Here is an 18,362-nt window from a genome sequence, read left to right on the forward strand (position 1 = left end):
CCAAAGTGAAGTAAAATACTCAAACACATTGTCGTACATTCCATGTCAGGTAGGTAGGTAAGCATACACGGTACATACGGATACCTACAACCTACCTACCTAGCACCCTGGGTACTTACCTACCTACCTAGTATGGTGCCCTGTCACTTCAGGTCTGTATCCGTCCGCGATGAGCTCTGGGCTACTAAGGCGCTAGGACCATGGGATTACATAGCTTCCCCGCCCCCCCCCCCCACCGGATTGACATCGGGGTGCCTCCTCCATTCACGTTGCGTTGTGAGCCGTCCCGCCTGGATCTGCTTCCACAAGCTACCGTACGCCAACATCGACCTTCCTTGCCCGACCTCTCTGACCTTGCTTGACCGCAACGGCATCTTCCTCACCTCAACCTCCTTCTGCCGCTGCGCTGCCGCCATCTTGCGCCACCCTCCTCCGATCTTCCAACTGCAGCACTTGATTTCTCGTCATATTCGTCGCCGTCGAACCGAACACCGCCTCATCTTGAGGCGACCATCATCCTTGCGGACTTTTTGGCAGCTGAAAGCCGCCAGCCGTCGCCGAGCCGCTGCTTCCTACTTCGATCCAACAAATAATCCTCTGCCTCTCGAGTACATGCGGAAACATACATCGTCCTCTGTTCACGCCGTCTATCCTCGATTTCTTCTTGGCATACCGTCGACTATCTCGACCTCGGACCGCGGCCACTGAATCTTTTCCTGCTTGCGCCACTGATCCCGACCCCCTACCAGTGTGGGGATTCGACGAGCATCTATCGCGACGTACATAGTATCCCGAATACCTAAATCCGCAAAACCTGCCCAATAGTGTGAACAGTTACACTTGGGTTGCCTGGTCTTCATCGATCGCCGGCGCTGCCCGGGCGTCACAGAACCTGCTGTTCCAGAATCGCCGCCACATCTCCGCCGTGATCCGAGCAGCGCACCATGGCGAATACCGCCCTCAACTTTATTACCTTCAATCAGGACCATAGCTGTCTGGCCGTCGGTGAGTTCCCTTGCTGTCTGCTTTTGTGGTTCCATACGGATTTTCCAGATCAAAGTTACTAATTGTTTTGCGTTCCATTTTGCTAGGTACTTCCAAGGGTTTCCGAATCTACCACACCGACCCGTTCTCCAAAATCTTCAGCAGCGATGATGGCAACATTGCTATTATTGAGATGCTATTCTCGACATCTCTTGTCGCCCTGATCCTTTCCCCTCGACACTTGATAATACAAAACACAAAGGTGAGTGCTAACCACTTGCTGGCAATTATTCATGCCGAGTTATGATACTCCTCTGACGATAAATAGAGATCCTCAGTCATCTGCGAACTTACCTTTCCATCAGCCGTGCTCGCCGTGCGTCTCAACCGGAAACGTCTCGCCGTCGTTCTCGAATCCGAAATCTACTTATATGACATTTCTAATATGAGCCTTCTCTTCACGATTCCCACGTCTCCCAACCCAGGCGCAATTTGCGCTCTATCACCTTCTTCAGAGAACTGCTACATTGCGTATCCTTTACCGAAACCTCGGGAGGACTCAGGAGACAAAAGACCAGCCCATGCGCCTCCCCTCTCAACGTACGTTGCACCGACATCGGGAGAGGTTTTGGTGTTCGACACACTCACATTGAAGGCTGTGAATGTCATCGAGGCTCATCGTTCACCACTGTGCTGCATCTGCCTCAATAGTGAAGGAACGCTCTTGGCTACAGCAAGCGAGACTGGTACCATTATCCGCGTCTTCTCGGTCCCTGGAGGTCAGAAACTCTACCAGTTCCGCCGGGGAACCTATCCCTCCACTATTTACAGCATGTCTTTCAACCTCAGCTCTACCCTTCTCTGCGTTTCCTCAACTTCCGACACAGTTCACATCTTTCGTCTCGGAGCCCCTCCTCCAGACAACAATTCCGCTGCCGCCTCAGCAGAGACACCTGCTTCACCTCGCCAGGATCGCTGGTCGAGGTCACGCAGCTATGACAGTAACAATGAGTCGCCTGTGGGGAGTGCGGCTGGTTCTCCACGAAGCGACCTGGCGGAACCCGCTGGGCTAGGTAACGGCAGCTCTTCTCATCACCAGCAACATATCAACAGGCGGCAAAGTGGCTCCTTTAGTAGTATGCTCCGGCGCTCGTCGCAGATTATGGGTCGCAGCGTGGCCGGCGTCGTTGGCTCATACTTGCCGCAGACGGTGACAGAGATGTGGGAACCCCTCAGAGACTTTGCGTACATCAAGATTCCAAAGTCTTCTAACGCGCCGACGGGCCAAGCCCGTGGGAACAACAACGGGGGCGGGTCGCAGCCGCTGACTGGCCCGCTTCGAAGTGTCGTGGCCATGAGCAGCAGCAGTCCTCAAGTAATGGTGGTCACTAGTGACGGTGGCTTTTATGTGTACAACATTGACATGGAGCATGGCGGAGAGGGCTACCTGGTCAAACAATTCTCGTAAGTTATCGCACCGTTGTCTCGTCATCGTTATATGCTTGTGGTTCACAATACTAAAACAGATATCTTTGGCAGAGTCATTGATGGCGACGACAAATTGGACGCGTCCTCGTACGGCACATGAGGTGCTGTTGACGTGGCTCGTAATGTGAGATGGTGAATGGAAGTTGGGACTTATGGGAGTAGAAGATGGGGGGCCCCGATTGAGCATTAGGAGGCGTCCGGAAAATTTTCTCTATCTATCTTATCCTACTTCCGTTTATTTTGGTTTGTACCTAAAGGAGGCGGTATGGTCTATGAGGAGGCTACGGCACCTTGCATTCTTGACGCAGGTAATTTGGAGGAACTTGCTTGCCCAGTGGCTGACTGCTACGAAAGAGCGCGCATTTGTTTCCTCGAGTGCCAATTACACATCAAACTAATTGTTATCATGAGTCCCACGAGTACACCTTTGGTCTACGGCACAGGATTGCTTCAGATCATATACTAGACCAGCAACAGCACCTTGTCGTCATGAAAGCATAACCAAGTAATTTGGAATCAAGTCAAAACAGCAGCTGTTCTGCCAGATATATTTTGTGGCTCCCAACTAGCTTCAGGGCACCATGCATGGTTAAAGAGGAAGTTGGTGACATGTTATTGGGTGTGGATTGTGGCTTGTGGCTTGTGGTCCCCTCTTCATGCCTCCAGCAATATTCCGTGGTCGTTACTGATCGCGAGTACCTGATAACCTGGCGGTCAAATATCCTGTATTATCAAAAGATTGTGTACACGAAGGCTTTGAAGATGCCCCCGCCACCACCCTAAAATAGACAAAGTCAAGTAAACACCAGGCCAGCCGAAGTACAGCTGTCAAAATCATGCGCCGGGCAATCCATTCCAAAGTATCCCCCCCCCCCAAAAGAAAAGCCACTCCTGCAGGAAACCTTACCATAGCGCCATTCCATCAATCATATATCCGCACATATCATTCCGCATGAAGTTTTACCACTGAGGATACAAACCTAGGTTAACAGCTACCGACTGGACCTTGGGGTCAGTTGCTCAGCTGTCTCTGAAGTATCCAAAACTGGTATCAATGTAATATTAAAGAACGTCCGACGATCCACGTGGGCGAATAAACGAGAGATAGTGTTTCGGAGTCGACGCATGGGAGAAGAATACGCGTCACGCCGCCGAGTCGAGAAAGAAGTCGAGTTTACCTGGCGTAAGGACGGTTCATCAGAGCGATCTCCCTGGCGATTTCGCCCCATTCAAGTTCCCGCTTCACCCTAGATGAGCCCTTTTTCTTCGACTGGTTGAGCTCTTCCCATTTGAGAAGCTCGTACGCGAAACGGAGGTGGGGTTGAATAATGACATTGAGCCTGCGGGCTCGGACGAAGCAATATGCTCGGGGAAATGACAGACTTAACGATCGCATTACTTCGGCGATGCAGATGGTTGCACTGCGCGATACTCCAACGCGGCAATGTACCAACGTGGCTGTTCCGTTGCGCCGGCCACGCTCTGAAGTAAAACAAGTAAGCACTGTTCCGACTTTCAAAAGGTCGAGGGTTGCCGACTTACCAATAAAATCGAGGCATCTCTCGAATTCATCCGTCAAAGGATCAATTCCGTTATCCTGCACTCCTTGTACAATGCAGACGTTTTCTGGACCCCACTGCTCCAGCTCGCCTTCCCTCCACATCGAAGTCTCGCCAACACTCAAAATTTGAGTTATCCCCATCGCCCTCAAGAGGTCGGGGTTGTTCGCGTGACATAGGTTACCGAGGTACATATACTCAAGAACTCTGCTAGGCAATGATCCATCTAGACCGGGAAGCCATGCTGGCTCCTTGATCAGCGATGTGATTTCGCCGAGGCCCTTACCTGAGTGAACGGGCGACTCATGTAGCAACCGGGCCTCGATACAGGTAAGAAGAGCAACGTCAGTAGGATAGGCAAAGAAATTCCGCTTCTTGATGGTATGCAAGTCCAGCCAAGCATCAGGAATGCCCCTGCCAGTGCTGTAGCTGAAGTATGCGATTCCGAGCATGGTAGATTCGGTGTATCCATCGGCACAGTGGATGAGAATTTTTCTCTCTCTCCTATTAACAGGCGACAATGCCTGACCGTTCATATCGGTGTCGCCATCCCTATCGATATCGGTGCTGTTTGTAGCTGGGAGCGTGCCATGGGCTAAGTGATAAATCCACTTGCAGGTTTCCAAAATGCCATCGGCTTCGGCTTGTGACCATGTAGGTGGTAAGATGCTTCCAGAGGAGGGGAAGTCAATGTAGGGCCTCTGAGCAGGCTCAACGCGAGACTCAGCCAAGGCCCGCAGTGCTGAAGGGTTAAGCCGACCGACATCACTACATTCGATCAAAACATCGAACTGTTGGTCCTCCCCTGAGGAAGGTTCTGGTGTTGGACCGAGCCAAACATTGTGGGATATTTCCGATGCTCTGGTCATGTCATACATCTCCTTCCGCTCTTGGTGGAAAACGTCGAGGACATTGCCAGTCAAATGGCCCTGAGCGTCGACAGCAACAATCTCCTTGTGGTTGTTCTCAAAGTTGTTGAATGGCGAACAACACATGAACGTATTGTAGTCCGGAACAGAGTGACCCTGAGCTTCGTGCCTCTGCCGCCATCGAAGCTGTGCCGTTGCAATATCGAGGCTCACTTTGCGAACAGCCGTCTCATCCTGACCATAAACAACAATGTCCGAAACCATGGCAGCTTTTGCAGCCTGAATCTGGAAGTTCCTCACACAAAAGCCATCGCGAGGGTCGACATCGAGAAATTCGGGGGCGGCGGCGGCCAGGTTGATGAGCTCCTGTGGGGCTATAGCACCTTTGAGGCGGGCGACGCTCAGATCACCGTCCGCTTTGACGAGCGTGACCCCTCGAACACATGTAGGTGTTTTGCGGAGTGAACGGTGGCGGGCGATGAAAAAAGCCTGCTGGATGTGATTGTGAGGATGGAGACCATGAAACCATGGGAAGACTTGGTTTGGGTCCGGCAAGGGCTGACGAGAGATATAGTCGACAGCGGCAGCCACATCGGCGGGGCCTACGGTATATACGGTGGCCGGGCCCGACTCGAATTTGGAGAACTTGTCGGGGGGGGACAACAACGAAGTCTGCTGAATCAAATCGTCGTCGCGAGGAGGTGATGGAGGAGGAGTATTTGGCTCCTCGGCGGGAACAGGACCTGGAGGACAAACTGGAAGATGCTTGTTTGGTACGGGCACTTGAGCAGTGCCAATGGACTCGAGCGATATGGTTGGGACGGATCCCACCGTCGACGTTGGGCGGTGCGGGGCAATGGGTCTCGGAAGGGCAATCGTCGCCATGCTGAAATATGTATACTGTTCTTTCTGTTTTCTGTTCCTGTCTCCTTCACTTTCTTGCCTTGAACCGGCAGCTATTCGCAATTGAAGCTGTGCACCGGCTGTCTGCGAACAGTCGAGGCTGGGTTGGAAAGACGGCGGAGTTGTAATCAAGGCCTAAACCCACGCGTACAACGGGGCGCGACTCTTGTGCCAAGTTGGTAATGCCTGCAATCCAACCAAACTATGTTAGACGTCGATTTGGTAACAGACACAACGGATGAATGATAGAGGAGGCCTTCGAATGCTCATGAGATGAGCAGGAGAGAGAAAGATGCTCGAATCGTACGCCTGATTGATCCAAGTCCGAGATATGTTGGAAGGAAGAAGGAAGGGGGATGTTTGTTACCACGACAGGTTGGGGTACTAATTAGACGGGCGTGGGAGCACGGGGGCAGTACAAGGGGGACAGACAGGGTGGAGAGGGCAGAAAGAGAGTACCAGGAGAGGGCTCTCGGGGAGGGAGACAGGAGGGAGAGATGATATCTGGAGGCAGTGAACGGTAAGGTGAGGAAGGCACTCGAACTAACCGCAAATCGGCTGGGCCTTGGATCGACTGGCTGGGGTGATGGGCGATCCTTATCGTGCGTGGCCAAAAAGCAACCAAACAGCAGGGTAGCTCCAGTTCGGCTTAGGTAGAGTGTGGTAGTGTAGCGTGTGTAGGTACGTTCCGGTAGTAGCGAAATGCAGTAGCGCCAGTTCGTGATAAGCTGGGGCGGCAGTGCCTATCGTCTCTCCGCTGTTTGTGAATGATACAAACGGCTCTGTGAACATGAGTCGAGCGTAGGAACTGAGCGTCGGTTGCTCCAATATTGTAGGCCGACGTTGAAGCTGCCAGTACGAGTGAGGACATGGACGAACAATGCTTTCGGAATGAAAGGCGGAGGAAGGTTATTTTGATGATGGCAGGAAGGGGGCGGGCGGCATCATGTCAAGAAAAGGTGTCGGATGATTGGGGAAATAAGAGGAAAGGAGCGAACGCACAGGGGGAAGCGAGGAAACCGTGGGATACCTACTACGTAGACTGAAGTAATGAAGGTTTTAGTTGTGTGCTAAGCTCCTTGAAAGGAGTCGTGACACGCCAGGTACAGTGCCGGCGTCACGATGGTGAGAAGCGACCTTCAAACACATCACCCTACCTCACCTTACCACCTTCTCCGTACTTTCAGATATCAGGTAATAAGTGTACCTACATTCTACTGGCATAGTCAGGTAAGGCAAGGTATCTTAGGCTTGTCCAACGTCGAGGAGATGGGCAGACAGCGCTCTCCAACATGCGAGACCAAGCAGACGTCCGCGCCCCGACTCCAAGCCACTTGACCTGGCATCCCATATTGTCCAATCAAGGAGCCCAAAGGATGTGGAGCTCTCATGGATAGAGGAGGGAGGAGGGGGGTTGGAGAGGGACATGGGGGGAAGGGGGATCAGTGCCAATGGTGGGCAGCGTTTATTTGGCTTGGAGCACGGCCGCAGAGGGCTTTAGCAGTGCAAGTTAGCGCTAATGGTCGCGATACCCAAGGTATACATAATACGGAGTATGGGAGGGTGCCTTCATTGCCTAGGTGTTCATGTCTTGTGACCGTCACGCAGGATTTCTCTTGATGCTACTGAGGTGCGTGGGCTGATTGCTCACTATCGTGTTGTTCAATATTTCTTTGACTGCTGGCTGTCATCAAAGAAGGAAGCTACCACGCTGGCAATCATTGAGTCTTCCATTCGAGATACCCAGGCGTGCTGCTAGGGAAGGTCTAGCGAGGCGCGATATTGGACCCCGGGTTTGTTTTACCCCTCACCTCGGCTTCTAAGGAACGATATCCAACCAAACCGTGCTAAGGTAGCGTATCCGTACGGATAGACATGTCTTTTGTCGATCTGGTCTAGGCCTCCAAGTCGTCCAATTCTCAATTGATTGAGGCAAAGATTGATTCTGTCATCGCCTGTGTTGACAATTGGACCCATCGTCTGGTGCTCGGTCAAGGTATCGACGACAGTACGGAGTAGCATTGGTTTACACCAGCATCTTAGCAACTTGGGTAGGAAATGACGGCACTATACCAAGTGCCTACTTGTTTGTACAAAGAGAAATACTACTTAACTGTTCGAAGGGAGGCAGTGTGAGAGGTGGTAAAGTGGTGAACCAAACGTTCAAAGGGTCGAGACAGCAAGACCCAGCCCCGGGGCCCCTTGGCTAGACCCAGGAAATCGGGGGTGGGGACGAGCGGGGGTGTCACATTCCAAGTGGGGAAGAAGCAAGGCGCTACTGTACGGCTGCTGCATCCAGTGGCATCCATGTGGTCGTAGCGCCAGTCTCAGCCATTGAGGGTGGACGGATTGAGTGCCATCACCGCACCGCTGCACCGCACCCGCCATACATCAAACAGACACGGTGAGACTCAGAGCATGCCATCGAGAACCACGATGAGATGACTCGATTGCCTTTACCTCTCCCGTTTTCCTTTGCTCAGTTTCCCAGTCTCTCAGTTTTGATGCCTGCGTGCATTCACAGTTTGCCGCGATATAATCATCGTACCGCCTGATAGTACACACGAATAGAAGATGTAGTGAAATGGGTACCTATGTAGATAGTCATACACAGTGGTCCTTGAGGTATGGGAGATACTTCTAGTACTGGCTGACGTAAGGCAATGTACGATTAGATACCAGATAATGTGATTGAACGGTACCTTAAGGTAGGTAGGTGGGCATGGAATTGGGAGTTGGGACTGTTGCGAGTGGTCACGGTTCTTGCGGGATTGCACATTAATGGTTGAAGGCACCGTAGGTAAGGTCGGTGCCCTATGTACTGTGTATGCCTATCGTTGATTTCGTTGGCTCAAAGTTGTTTGTATTTCGCGACATCCCTGCCTATCTGCCCTTTTTGAAACATGTTGAGTGGCGACAAGAGACTCGAGTACCTAGGTATCTGCACCAGAGTTCCTCAAGACTAATGCTCTTGATCAGAGACGGAATGAGAGGGAGATCTCGCGCCCAAGGAAACTTCTACCGACGTCTTGAACTGCTTTACCAACTTATCTACTGAACACTCCATGTGCGACCTGGCACCACACACCAGTTCAGTCCAACTCAACGGCACGTTGCTACCTATGGTCGTCTCATTCCGTCTCCACTGGCCGGCTCATCCGCGGGGCCAGGGCCATACCTATTTCAGCCGGTTGCATTCGACCCTTTCGTGTGTCTCCAATTCTTCCTGGAAATCATCAAGTGCTAACTCTTCCCTGCTACCTACCTGTGAGTACGGAGAAACACCAAGCCACGCATACTTATCATGTGCAGATAGCCGTGGACGAATATTCCTTTGTGACAACTGGTAGAGGACACATACATGCCGGCATCTTTAATTCGGCTGAAGCTCAACGTCAGATGTAAGGGCCAGACTAGATGCGATGAAATGGATGAAACCGTGGCAGAACATCTCCCTGACTGCTGGTTCCCGGAACGGATGCATGTCTAAGGCAGTGGGCACTACCTGTACGTGGTAGTATACTAGATATTCCCGCCGGGCCCTAGGTTCAGCACGAGAGGGGCTCCACATCATACATTGGTGATTCTTGGATCGTTCTACTTAGCAAGCAGTACCAGGAACGCATCTGTCTATCCATGTGTCCTAGCCGAGTCCTTGTGCACAGTAGGTTCAGTCAACGCCAGCAGAGGACAATGTCGCCATAGCGGATTCCCTACCCTACGAGCTTCGGTGGACAGCGTCAGCAGCGAGATCGAAAGCCGTCAGCGCCAATAACAAAATCCCCAAGATCGATGCAGGGCAGCTACTTGGGTATTTTCCCACTTTTGTCACAGAAGCACTTATTTTGGAGCACCCGTCGCGGGGGTGGGCCTGAAGTCCCCACTATCTTAGGGACCTCACGTTAAGATGATATCTTAACATGGTTACTGGTACGGATACCTGAAGGCTTAGGTAGCTAGGTAGATCGATCCCTCCATGCCTCATGTGGCTGGTGCCACTAAAGCTCAATTGATGCTGACCTAAGGCAGGCCAGTCTTCCCTAGACGAGAAGCATCAACCATCTTACGTCATTGAGACGCATGAGAGCAAAACACTTGCGGAACGGAGCACATGCTTTCGGCCTTTCGCCTTACCGTTTACTGTCCTGTTCCTTAGGTAAGGCGAAAGGCAAGTCAATCTAAGGCAACACTGCGCACGCCCAGAGTATTACGCACCACTCCTGCTGGTTCCTGAGCTAACATCCACAAGTTGTCAAGGACCTAGATTAAAATCGACATCCTACAGATACTGAGGCGCGAAATCGAAGCGGCAACTCCCACCCAGCCCTGGAGCTTCATCAACAGCATCTCTACTTCCCTCCTCATGCTGTGGACTTCGAGCGGAAGCTGGGTCTAAGGTACGCATCAGCCCTCTTGAGTCCTTCTTGGCCTCTGCGCTGGTAGCCTTGGTAAGCCTTCTACTGCATCGCGTCAGTGATTGCGGTACGCACTTGTCGATCCCGCTTGAAAGATAACTAACGCGTCTTCTTTACTACCTAAAGTCTGCCTCTACCAAACCACGCCTCTACTCCTTGGCGATCGCGAAATTCATAGAACCCTGCTCCAGCCATGCTCAAGTCTACGTCGCGCCGCAGGCTCACCGACAGCCACCCGTGATACTTCAACCAACCACGCCTTTGACCACGACGCTTGACCTTCCTCACTTGTCTCCGATCTGCGTGTGATCTCCCCGTTCACTGGCCTCTGCGACGCATTCAGAAACCTCACATCATCGAACTTGACGAACTTAGCATAGTAAGCCCGACCTCGAATGATAACAGCGGAACAAAATGGACTCTTCAGAACAAAACCATACGTACGGCCTCAAGTGCCGCCTTGCCCCGGTGTCCCAGCCATCAACTGGGGGCGTCGACGATGGCATCCCAGCGGTGGCTGCACAGTTTTTCTATTCTTCAATACTACCCATAGACGACCCTTTGTCTCCTGGGACAATCGCTGGCGTGTCCGACGCCCGAACTGCTCGTGGCCCGATTCGTCCATTCTCCCTCGGTGACAATAATGCCCTCGAAAAGGCATGGCTTAGCTTTTTGTCTAACGATGATATTCAAGCTCACGAGCAGCTAGTTCGAGACAGGAAACTGAGTCCCAATACTGAGAAAGCCAACGCGCATAAACTGGGCCTCTTAGCGCGACACTTAGCTATCAAGCACCTCCAGAAGCATGGTGGCATCATTCAAACATCGACCACGGCCGGCGAAGCTTCGGATCTTCTTCCAGACACCCCGATATCTACATGTTGCCCGGAGTTATTCATTGATGTCTCTACCGAGCTCCAGAATACCTTTTGTGCGCTGGCCAGGAAACATCACCCTTCGCTCGGCCAGGAGAGAGTCGTGCAAGAAGTCATGATGGAACTCAGGGGTCTCGTAGCATCGAGCGAGACGCGCCCCCAGTTCGGGAGTGTCTCTTCTTCCCGGCCACGAGCGGACTCGGCTCGTTCGCGGCAAATGGAGATTGTCAGCTCATTCAGCCCTCGGCAAGAAGCTGCGAGCGAATTGCAGAGAATGGGAAGAGAGGTTGGCAACACGGGGTTGGAGTCTGGGTCGAGGACTAGATCTGATTCCCGGACAAGCGAGCAAACATCTCGGCCCTCCACGCCGGGTTTGGGCACTTCGTTCCGGCAGCATGCTGCCGACGATGGTATCTCTGGCAAACCGTTTGTGCGTGCTGGGCTTCGGCAGCGACCCCAAGATTCGCTGGCGACGTCGTTCCCTCCTTCGGAACAGTCGAAATCGAATGATGTCGAAAATCAAGATCCAAGGCGTTCGTTCACTATGCCAGAGCCGCCCAGAACCAGATCGAACACTTCGCAAGCTAAAATTGTCAGCGATGAAAGTTACAGAAGAGAAGCTATTGACGTTGTTGTCGGCATCTCGCGGTTGCATATGGTGTCCATCCCGGCTCTACAAATGAAGCCCATTTACTGGTCCCCTGTGAACGACATTGCAATGGTCCTACGTGCCACCTGGTTCTACAGGTTCGTTGTTCTAATTGCTCAAATGTGTTCGAGGCTCTAACAGATAGATAGAGATACGATGCTACCAATACCCCCAGCTGTAGCGAATCAATTAGAGGCTGGCTACCGAGAGCTCAAGCCTCACACCGAGACGTGGAATGATGAGCTCCGTTGCGCCGTTGATGTAGGGCCTCTTGGCGAGGAAAAAGTCTCACATCGATTATGGCCAGAGAACGTAAGTCAACCTAGCGACGGAGACAAGGAGCCAGTTTCGGATACTCGTATCTCATCAGATCCGTTCTGTGCCGCAAGCTGCTTTCGTGGGGAGGCGGCAGCAGAGGGTGCCATCGATCCAAACCTGAAGACTGCCTCGGCTACGCAACAGCATCGAAGTTACGCAACTTATCATGTCATCTATAAAGATGCTTCCAAGGCCTTTCTCCTCAAACCTAGTCTCAAGCCATCTGCCTACTACGGCAGGAGACCTGTTGCGAAGATTATGAAGGGGATGACCGTCGGCATTCCAGCTGTACGTGGCTTTGATCGTGCGGTGTGGGAGCGTACACATGACAAGAACCGGCCTCGAGAAGCCACCAAGCAGCCAGCTTCTTCCGCCAGCAACACGATCGAGGCAGTCGGACAAGACGTCTGCGCGGCCTGCAAGGCTGAAAAAGAGCGCGGCCAAGTTACCGACCTTGTGTTGGTGGTTCACGGAATCGGCCAAAAGTTTGCGGAACGAGTCGAAAGCTTCCACTTCACCCACGCTATCAACGCTTTTCGGCGTGATGTTAACACGGAGTTGGCGAACCCAATTGTCAAGGGGGTGTTAAGAGATGGCCAGAATGGTATCATGGTACTTCCCATCAACTGGCGGCATACACTCTCGTTCGAGGAAGGCGGCCCAATGACAGAGGAAGACAAAGCACAACACGTGCCAGACGGGTTCAGTCTTAAAGATATCGAGCCTGGCAGTATTCCCGCAGTTAGGAGCATGATATCGGATGTCATGTTCGACATACCCTTCTATTTATCTCACCACAAGGGCAAGATGATCAACGCGCTGGTGACAGAGGCCAATCGTGTGTATCGCCTCTGGTGCCGCAACAACCCCGGATTCGCAGATAGAGGGCGCACTCACCTCATCGGTCATTCTCTGGGTAGCGCCATGGCTATTGAAATTCTTTCTCGACAACCCGCACGTATTCCGCAATTAGACCTCTCGACAAGAATGCCGAAGCCCGACTTCTTTGAGTTCGACACGAAGAACTTATTCTTGGTTGGAAGCCCCGCTGGTTTCTTCCTGCTCTTGGAACGAGGCATGCTTCAACCTCGGCGCGGTAGGGTGAAGCCTGGAGCTGATCCCGCCGACGTTAATGCGCCAGAAGTAACGGGCGAGGCCGGGCGATACGGTTGCATCGCCGTAGATAACATCTATAATGTACTGGCCAAGGAGGATCCCATCGCTTACCTCCTGAATGGTACCATCGATCCGGTGTATGCAACCAGCCTGAGAACAGCACATGTCCCGTCAAGCGCCACCTCCCTTTTCAGATACGTTGGCAATGCAGTGAAAAGTCTTGTGCCCGGCGCAGCACCTACGCCAGCCACCATGGCCCCTCCTCCGGCCCCAAAGCCAAACTTTGCGCGCTTGCCTTCGCAGCTCGAGCTTGAGGTTCACGACTTCACGCGAGAGGAGATTGCTGAGCGAAAGGCTTATCTCCTTAATGACAATGGCCAGATCGACTACTACCTCAGGTTCGGCGGCGGGCCACTGGAGATCCAGTACCTCAACATGCTGAGCGCGCATACTTGCTACTGGACGAGTCAGGACTTCATTCGCATGTTGTGTATGGAAGTGGGCAGGAAACCTGGCAGAGAGAACACGATACCTGCCATGAGAGCTCAGAAGGCGGCTAAGAGGCCGCTTGGGTGATAGACAGCTCAGACCGTCCTTCTCAGATAGCTTTACGTACATAGGTCACGGTTTTAAATTACGCTTGGTGTGATAGAGAGGCATGGAGTTTCCTGAAATGTTAAGACAATGTAAAGAATCCTTACGTTCTTATATACAGGTGTCATTTTGTTTGAGTTTTTACCCCGTTCTCAGATTTCTGTATCCTCGTCCGCACCGTCTCAGCGAAAGTGACGAATCTCTACCACCTCGAGCCTTGCACCTTAGTTGCTGGGTCGACGATCCTCTGGCATAATATAATGCCCTCAAAACCCGTCGTCAATCTCCATCAAGTCATGGTCGAGGTCATCATCCAAGCCATACTCGTCACCTCCGTCGGCGCCGTAGCCGTCCCTACCAGCACCAACCTCTTCGAGCTCCTGAATTCGCTCCAAGTCCATTTTCTCCTTGTGCCTCATTAAGTCCTCGTAATTCCAGGTGCTCACACCCTCCTGATCTTTTGCTCGGAACGGCTGGGCCATTTGTTTGAGGAAACGCCGGGCGCTGCTGACGGCCATGTCCGTGCTGACGTTTGTGTCGGCATCGAGCAGGCCCTGATTGATCCATTTGGGCAGCTGTGTCCGCTTCTTCTGGAATCTGCGGTCCGCGAGGACCATGATGCCGTAATCGTCCTTACCTCTCAAGACTCGACCGAGACACTGCGCGGCGTGGCGCATAGCGTCGAAGGACAGGAAGTCGTTCTCGCGGATGCGATACGTTTCTCGCAGGAACTCGAGACGGGCCTTGAGGATGCGGGACTCGGTGTACTGGAACGGCACGCCTATGCACAACACGGTCCGACCGTATTGGTGATCGAAATCGATGCCCTCCGAGACCTTGCCACGGGCGACACAGAGTAGTACGGCGCCGCGGCCATTGCAGCAGGCTGTCCTGTACGTCTCTAGCGCGAGCGACGTCTCTTGTGCATCTGGTGTCTCAACCAGAATCAGCTTGTACTTCCAGACTTCTTCGAGAATATTCATGCCCTGCCACATGCTGATGATGGACTCCATGTACAAGTAGGAGGGGAAGAAAACGACCATGCCGTCTGGCGTGATTTTGGCAAACTCGGTTAGGAGAGTGCCGTAATTACGGACGACACTCGGCTCGTTCCGGACCTGAAAACTGGTCGAGATGGAAGATTGGTCGCTTCCACGAGTCACGATCATTGGCAGGAACGATCTTCTGGCCAAGGTCATGCTGTAGGACTCCTGCACAACGGTTGAGAACCCCAGCATCTTTGGATACATTTCAAGTGGAGAAATTGTTCCTGACGTGATGATGACGGAGCTGAATCTGTCAAAGACGGGCTTGATTGCGATGGCGGCGTCGAGACATGTGAAGTGCAGGACAGGGTTGGGTACCTCTGCCGTTTCTGACTCGAAAGGCTCGAGAATGAGCAGGAAACCCTTCTCATACGTCGCCACAAGCGTTGCGAATGTAGCAACTTCCTGCAGGGGTTGATAGTCCTCAATATTGGTAAGCTCAAGGGTCCGCACAAGTGACGTCAATCTCTCGGCGCAGAATCTAAGTGGCTTCTTTTCGATGAATGTGTATTCCTTGAGATGGGCGAGGAAAGACGGGGGTGTTTCCGATATCGTATGCCTGACCTTCATCCTAGTCTGGCGAAAGAAAGTTCAGCAACTGCATGCTTGACACAGTCCTTGTGTGTAGCTAACATACCTTGAGATACTCGATAAATCTCTTTAGGAAGGACACAAAGTGTTCCGCTCTCCTGATGTTACCCGGAACCGCTTCCTTGAGCAGATCATCGGGAAGTGCTATGAATACATCAGTCCACATTCAGCCAGCGGGTGAGCTAGCGGGTGGTATTGCCTACCTGGATTCGCCATGAACGCATCTTCTTGCCGTGCTTCATCTGCGCCACGAAGTCCTTCGACCAGTTTCTGGTATTCGTTTTGTAATTGCTCTTGGTCGGTATCCCTCATTTCCGTAATCTTCCGTTCCAAGTTCTGCGCGCCCCTTGTGGCTTTCCGTAGAGAGTCTTCTGTGATGTCTGTGCTGAGAGATTCAATGCAGACGTTGTCGATATTGTGAGCCTCGTCAAAAACCACGATGCAGTCTTTTGAGAGCTCCCTTGATACCCTCTCGGCGATTTTGGGATCAAGTAGATAGTGGTACGAGTAGATGATAACGTTGCAAAATTGCATCTATTCGAAGTCAGTGGCACTGTACCAAACAAAGCCTTGTCTCCAGCGATTGGCTCTTTTACCATGCGTCTTGCGGTGAAGTACGGACATTGCTTGTGTTGCTCGCCGTACTTCAAGAGGCCCTCAAACGTCCAAACTCCGTTTGGAATCAGGTTGTGCGGCTCAAGCAGGTCCAAGTTCTGCCACAAGTCAGCAACATGTTAGATCCAAGGGAGATAAAAGGACTGTAGCCGAGACGTACATCATGGTAGACACAAACGTCGACGTTCTCGCCGCGGTCTTTTTTCTCCTTGACAAAGCCTGCTGTCAAGCTTCGACAGCGTGCGTCGACGACGGAACCACTCTTCTCCTGTTTTACAGAGGGGTGAAGGCATAGGTTCTTTCGGCTTGTCAAGCCTAGGCCACGGAACTCTTCCTCCTCCCCAAGCTCTTGTGCTCGATACTTCATGAGAGCCTTGAGCTCAGCCAGAGCCTTTTCGATCTCAGACATTGTACCTGTAAACCTTTAGTTGCGGATCAGACGCGTATAAATGCAGACGATATGATCCTTACGAGAGCAATAGATTAGCTTCCGGTGCTCGGGGTTGTGTTGCTGGTAAGCGACGATGAGCGAGAGCAGCGAAACCGTCTTTCCTGTCCCTGAAGGCATCTCCAGTACGCAGTGCCCCCCTGCGTCTAGGGTCTCTGTGAGTTGGGGTAGCACGTCAGCGACATCGTTCGTCGTTCAATCCCGTTCGGACTATTGCTCACTTTTGAGATCACACATGTATCTGGAGCCAACATCAGCATTTGGTCAGCGTTATACTTGGCCTGAGAGCAGCTCGCACGGGGCCTAACTCACGCATATTGCTCAGGGTAGATCGAAGGATATGGGAAAAGGACCGGCAATTCGCTATGGGCTCCATGTTAGTTGCGACGCGGGATTCTTTTGCAATCGCGAGCTGTAACTGACTCGATGAAGAACTTCATCTTGAGACGGCAAGAGTGCCGCAGCTAGCGACACAGTCAAGTTGATCGTTCAACGTGAGTGCAAAGAGAGGCAGGAGCGATTCTGAATAATGAGAGAAGGTCGTGATGGTCAAGGATGCGTGTTGACGGATTGAGACTGATTAATGGGGAGGTGGAGTGGATTGAGGAGGAAATGGACCAGGTGGACGAGTAAAGCGGGAGCGCGGTCACGGGCGCCAGATTCCGAAGCAGATCTCATCAGACTAGTGCAATCTTGTGCTACAGAAGCGGCTCTATGGCTAGAGTTGTTCCAGAGGTAGTGGAGATCGAGATCGAGGTTGGGGCCGAGGTCGAGGTTGAGAAGGAGTTTGTGGTTACAGTCGAGACTAAGTCGTCAAGTGCGAAGCTCAATGGCCATCTTCTGCCGTGCCGAAAAGTTGTCTCGATGAGTGACGTGAGGCGGGCCCAGCGAACCTGAGGGATCGATCCCGACAGGCTACAGCTTCCCAGTCTTTGATGCCAAACAGTCGCGGCCTCACGTGATGAATGAGCTTATGTCATCCAACGCTGGTCATCATCTTGTTCCGGGTTGGCTGGTGCTTGGCTGAGGTGCTTGTCACTTCAGGTTCAGCGCCTGCGCCATAAGGTAGTCCGCTGAAGAGTCGCGTTAGCACCTTTCTGCCACTTTTTGTCTCTGTCAATCATCATTTGATCCCTGTTTTGTTTGGTCCGTATCAGGATTCCAACCGATTCGTGTACTCGCGCTCTTTCGCGCAGAGACGTCAAACGCGATGCTGGTTATTCGTACTACTCACAGCACCGGCCACTCCTTTCGTGATTTAGCAAGAGGTGACTTCTCGGTAGTGGTTTCATCACGCCCACCTAGCGTTCGGATACTCAAGGTAGATTGTCTTTGACGGGATGGCTGACGGATCCGTCGGGAAGGCGGGGAATTGTTCTTGGCTACCCGCCCGGCACAGCATAAGGCTGAGGGGAATCGAACACACCCTGCGTATCTGCGCGGCACATTCTCACTGTGAAGGACGAGGTGGGATGCCACGACGATGGGGGCTCAGGGCATGTCAGACAACTTTCTGGGTGATGCAAAGCTTACCACCCATATGTACATTCGGTGTATTATGCAGCCAGAGGCACACGGAACCTACAGCTTGGTGTGAACCAATACTGAGACGGCAGGAGGTTGTTATGACCACCTCAGTGTCACGAAGCTGCCCAGCTGCTATGAAAGTATTACATGTGTTTTTTAATTCTGCCTCTGCTGGCTGCTCGGGCAGTTCTCATATCGTTTACGCGTTATTAATACACAGTATCAAGGTATACTCTCGCTGTGTCGACAGACTATGAAAGTATTATATTCGCTGGATATATTTTCAGTGGTCTCCCATATAGTTAGTGTCCAGTCTCGCAAGTTCAGGTTCTGCGGCATGGCTATGTGCCTGAGCGAGACTTCCT

The 18,362-nt window shown here is 52.3% G+C and overlaps 7 protein-coding genes across 7 annotated transcripts; 5 read left to right on the forward strand and 2 right to left on the reverse strand.

Moving 5' to 3' along the window:
- Positions 1-132: 132 nt before the first annotated feature.
- CLUP02_00942 (autophagy-like protein 18) lies at positions 133-2,572 on the forward strand (the record flags this gene model as incomplete). The annotated part of the gene is made up of 8 exons (XM_049279988.1): positions 133-152; positions 282-674; positions 750-779; positions 835-925; positions 984-1,005; positions 1,092-1,246; positions 1,313-2,448; positions 2,524-2,572. 8 exons carry the CDS (start codon positions 133-135, stop codon positions 2,570-2,572), a joined length of 1,896 nt encoding a protein of 631 aa, XP_049135945.1.
- A 165-nt stretch (positions 2,573-2,737) lies between these two features.
- Positions 2,738-3,255, forward strand: CLUP02_00943 (uncharacterized protein; the record flags this gene model as incomplete). Its single annotated transcript, XM_049279989.1, has 3 exons — positions 2,738-2,902; positions 2,969-3,076; positions 3,139-3,255. 3 exons carry the CDS (start codon positions 2,738-2,740, stop codon positions 3,253-3,255), a joined length of 390 nt encoding a protein of 129 aa, XP_049135946.1.
- A 391-nt stretch (positions 3,256-3,646) lies between these two features.
- On the reverse strand, positions 3,647-5,785 carry CLUP02_00944 (dual specificity phosphatase; the record flags this gene model as incomplete). Its single annotated transcript, XM_049279990.1, has 2 exons — positions 3,647-3,954; positions 4,015-5,785. 2 exons carry the CDS (start codon positions 5,783-5,785, stop codon positions 3,647-3,649), a joined length of 2,079 nt encoding a protein of 692 aa, XP_049135947.1.
- A 1,310-nt stretch (positions 5,786-7,095) lies between these two features.
- On the forward strand, positions 7,096-8,374 carry CLUP02_00945 (uncharacterized protein; the record flags this gene model as incomplete). Its single annotated transcript, XM_049279991.1, has 7 exons — positions 7,096-7,181; positions 7,412-7,433; positions 7,500-7,552; positions 7,800-7,893; positions 7,973-8,059; positions 8,123-8,207; positions 8,328-8,374. The coding sequence occupies 7 exons, from the start codon at positions 7,096-7,098 to the stop codon at positions 8,372-8,374; spliced, it is 474 nt and encodes a 157-aa protein (XP_049135948.1).
- Positions 8,375-8,630: 256 nt separating this feature from the next.
- CLUP02_00946 (uncharacterized protein) lies at positions 8,631-9,678 on the forward strand (the record flags this gene model as incomplete). Its single annotated transcript, XM_049279992.1, has 6 exons — positions 8,631-8,708; positions 8,765-8,829; positions 8,895-9,011; positions 9,076-9,149; positions 9,203-9,297; positions 9,472-9,678. 6 exons carry the CDS (start codon positions 8,631-8,633, stop codon positions 9,676-9,678), a joined length of 636 nt encoding a protein of 211 aa, XP_049135949.1.
- Positions 9,679-9,723: 45 nt separating this feature from the next.
- Positions 9,724-13,752, forward strand: CLUP02_00947 (DDHD domain-containing protein; the record flags this gene model as incomplete). Its single annotated transcript, XM_049279993.1, has 7 exons — positions 9,724-9,733; positions 9,833-9,950; positions 10,007-10,029; positions 10,089-10,242; positions 10,410-10,521; positions 10,624-11,840; positions 11,892-13,752. 7 exons carry the CDS (start codon positions 9,724-9,726, stop codon positions 13,750-13,752), a joined length of 3,495 nt encoding a protein of 1,164 aa, XP_049135950.1.
- A 284-nt stretch (positions 13,753-14,036) lies between these two features.
- CLUP02_00948 (DNA repair helicase) lies at positions 14,037-17,148 on the reverse strand (the record flags this gene model as incomplete). Its single annotated transcript, XM_049279994.1, has 10 exons — positions 14,037-15,392; positions 15,454-15,551; positions 15,611-15,941; positions 16,004-16,120; positions 16,183-16,436; positions 16,494-16,625; positions 16,692-16,711; positions 16,783-16,833; positions 16,894-16,934; positions 17,089-17,148. The coding sequence occupies 10 exons, from the start codon at positions 17,146-17,148 to the stop codon at positions 14,037-14,039; spliced, it is 2,460 nt and encodes an 819-aa protein (XP_049135951.1).
- Between the last annotated feature and the right edge of the window lie 1,214 nt (positions 17,149-18,362).

This window comes from Colletotrichum lupini, chromosome 1, assembly GCF_023278565.1.
Source record: "Colletotrichum lupini chromosome 1, complete sequence".
Lineage (NCBI taxonomy): Eukaryota > Fungi > Ascomycota > Sordariomycetes > Glomerellales > Glomerellaceae > Colletotrichum > Colletotrichum lupini.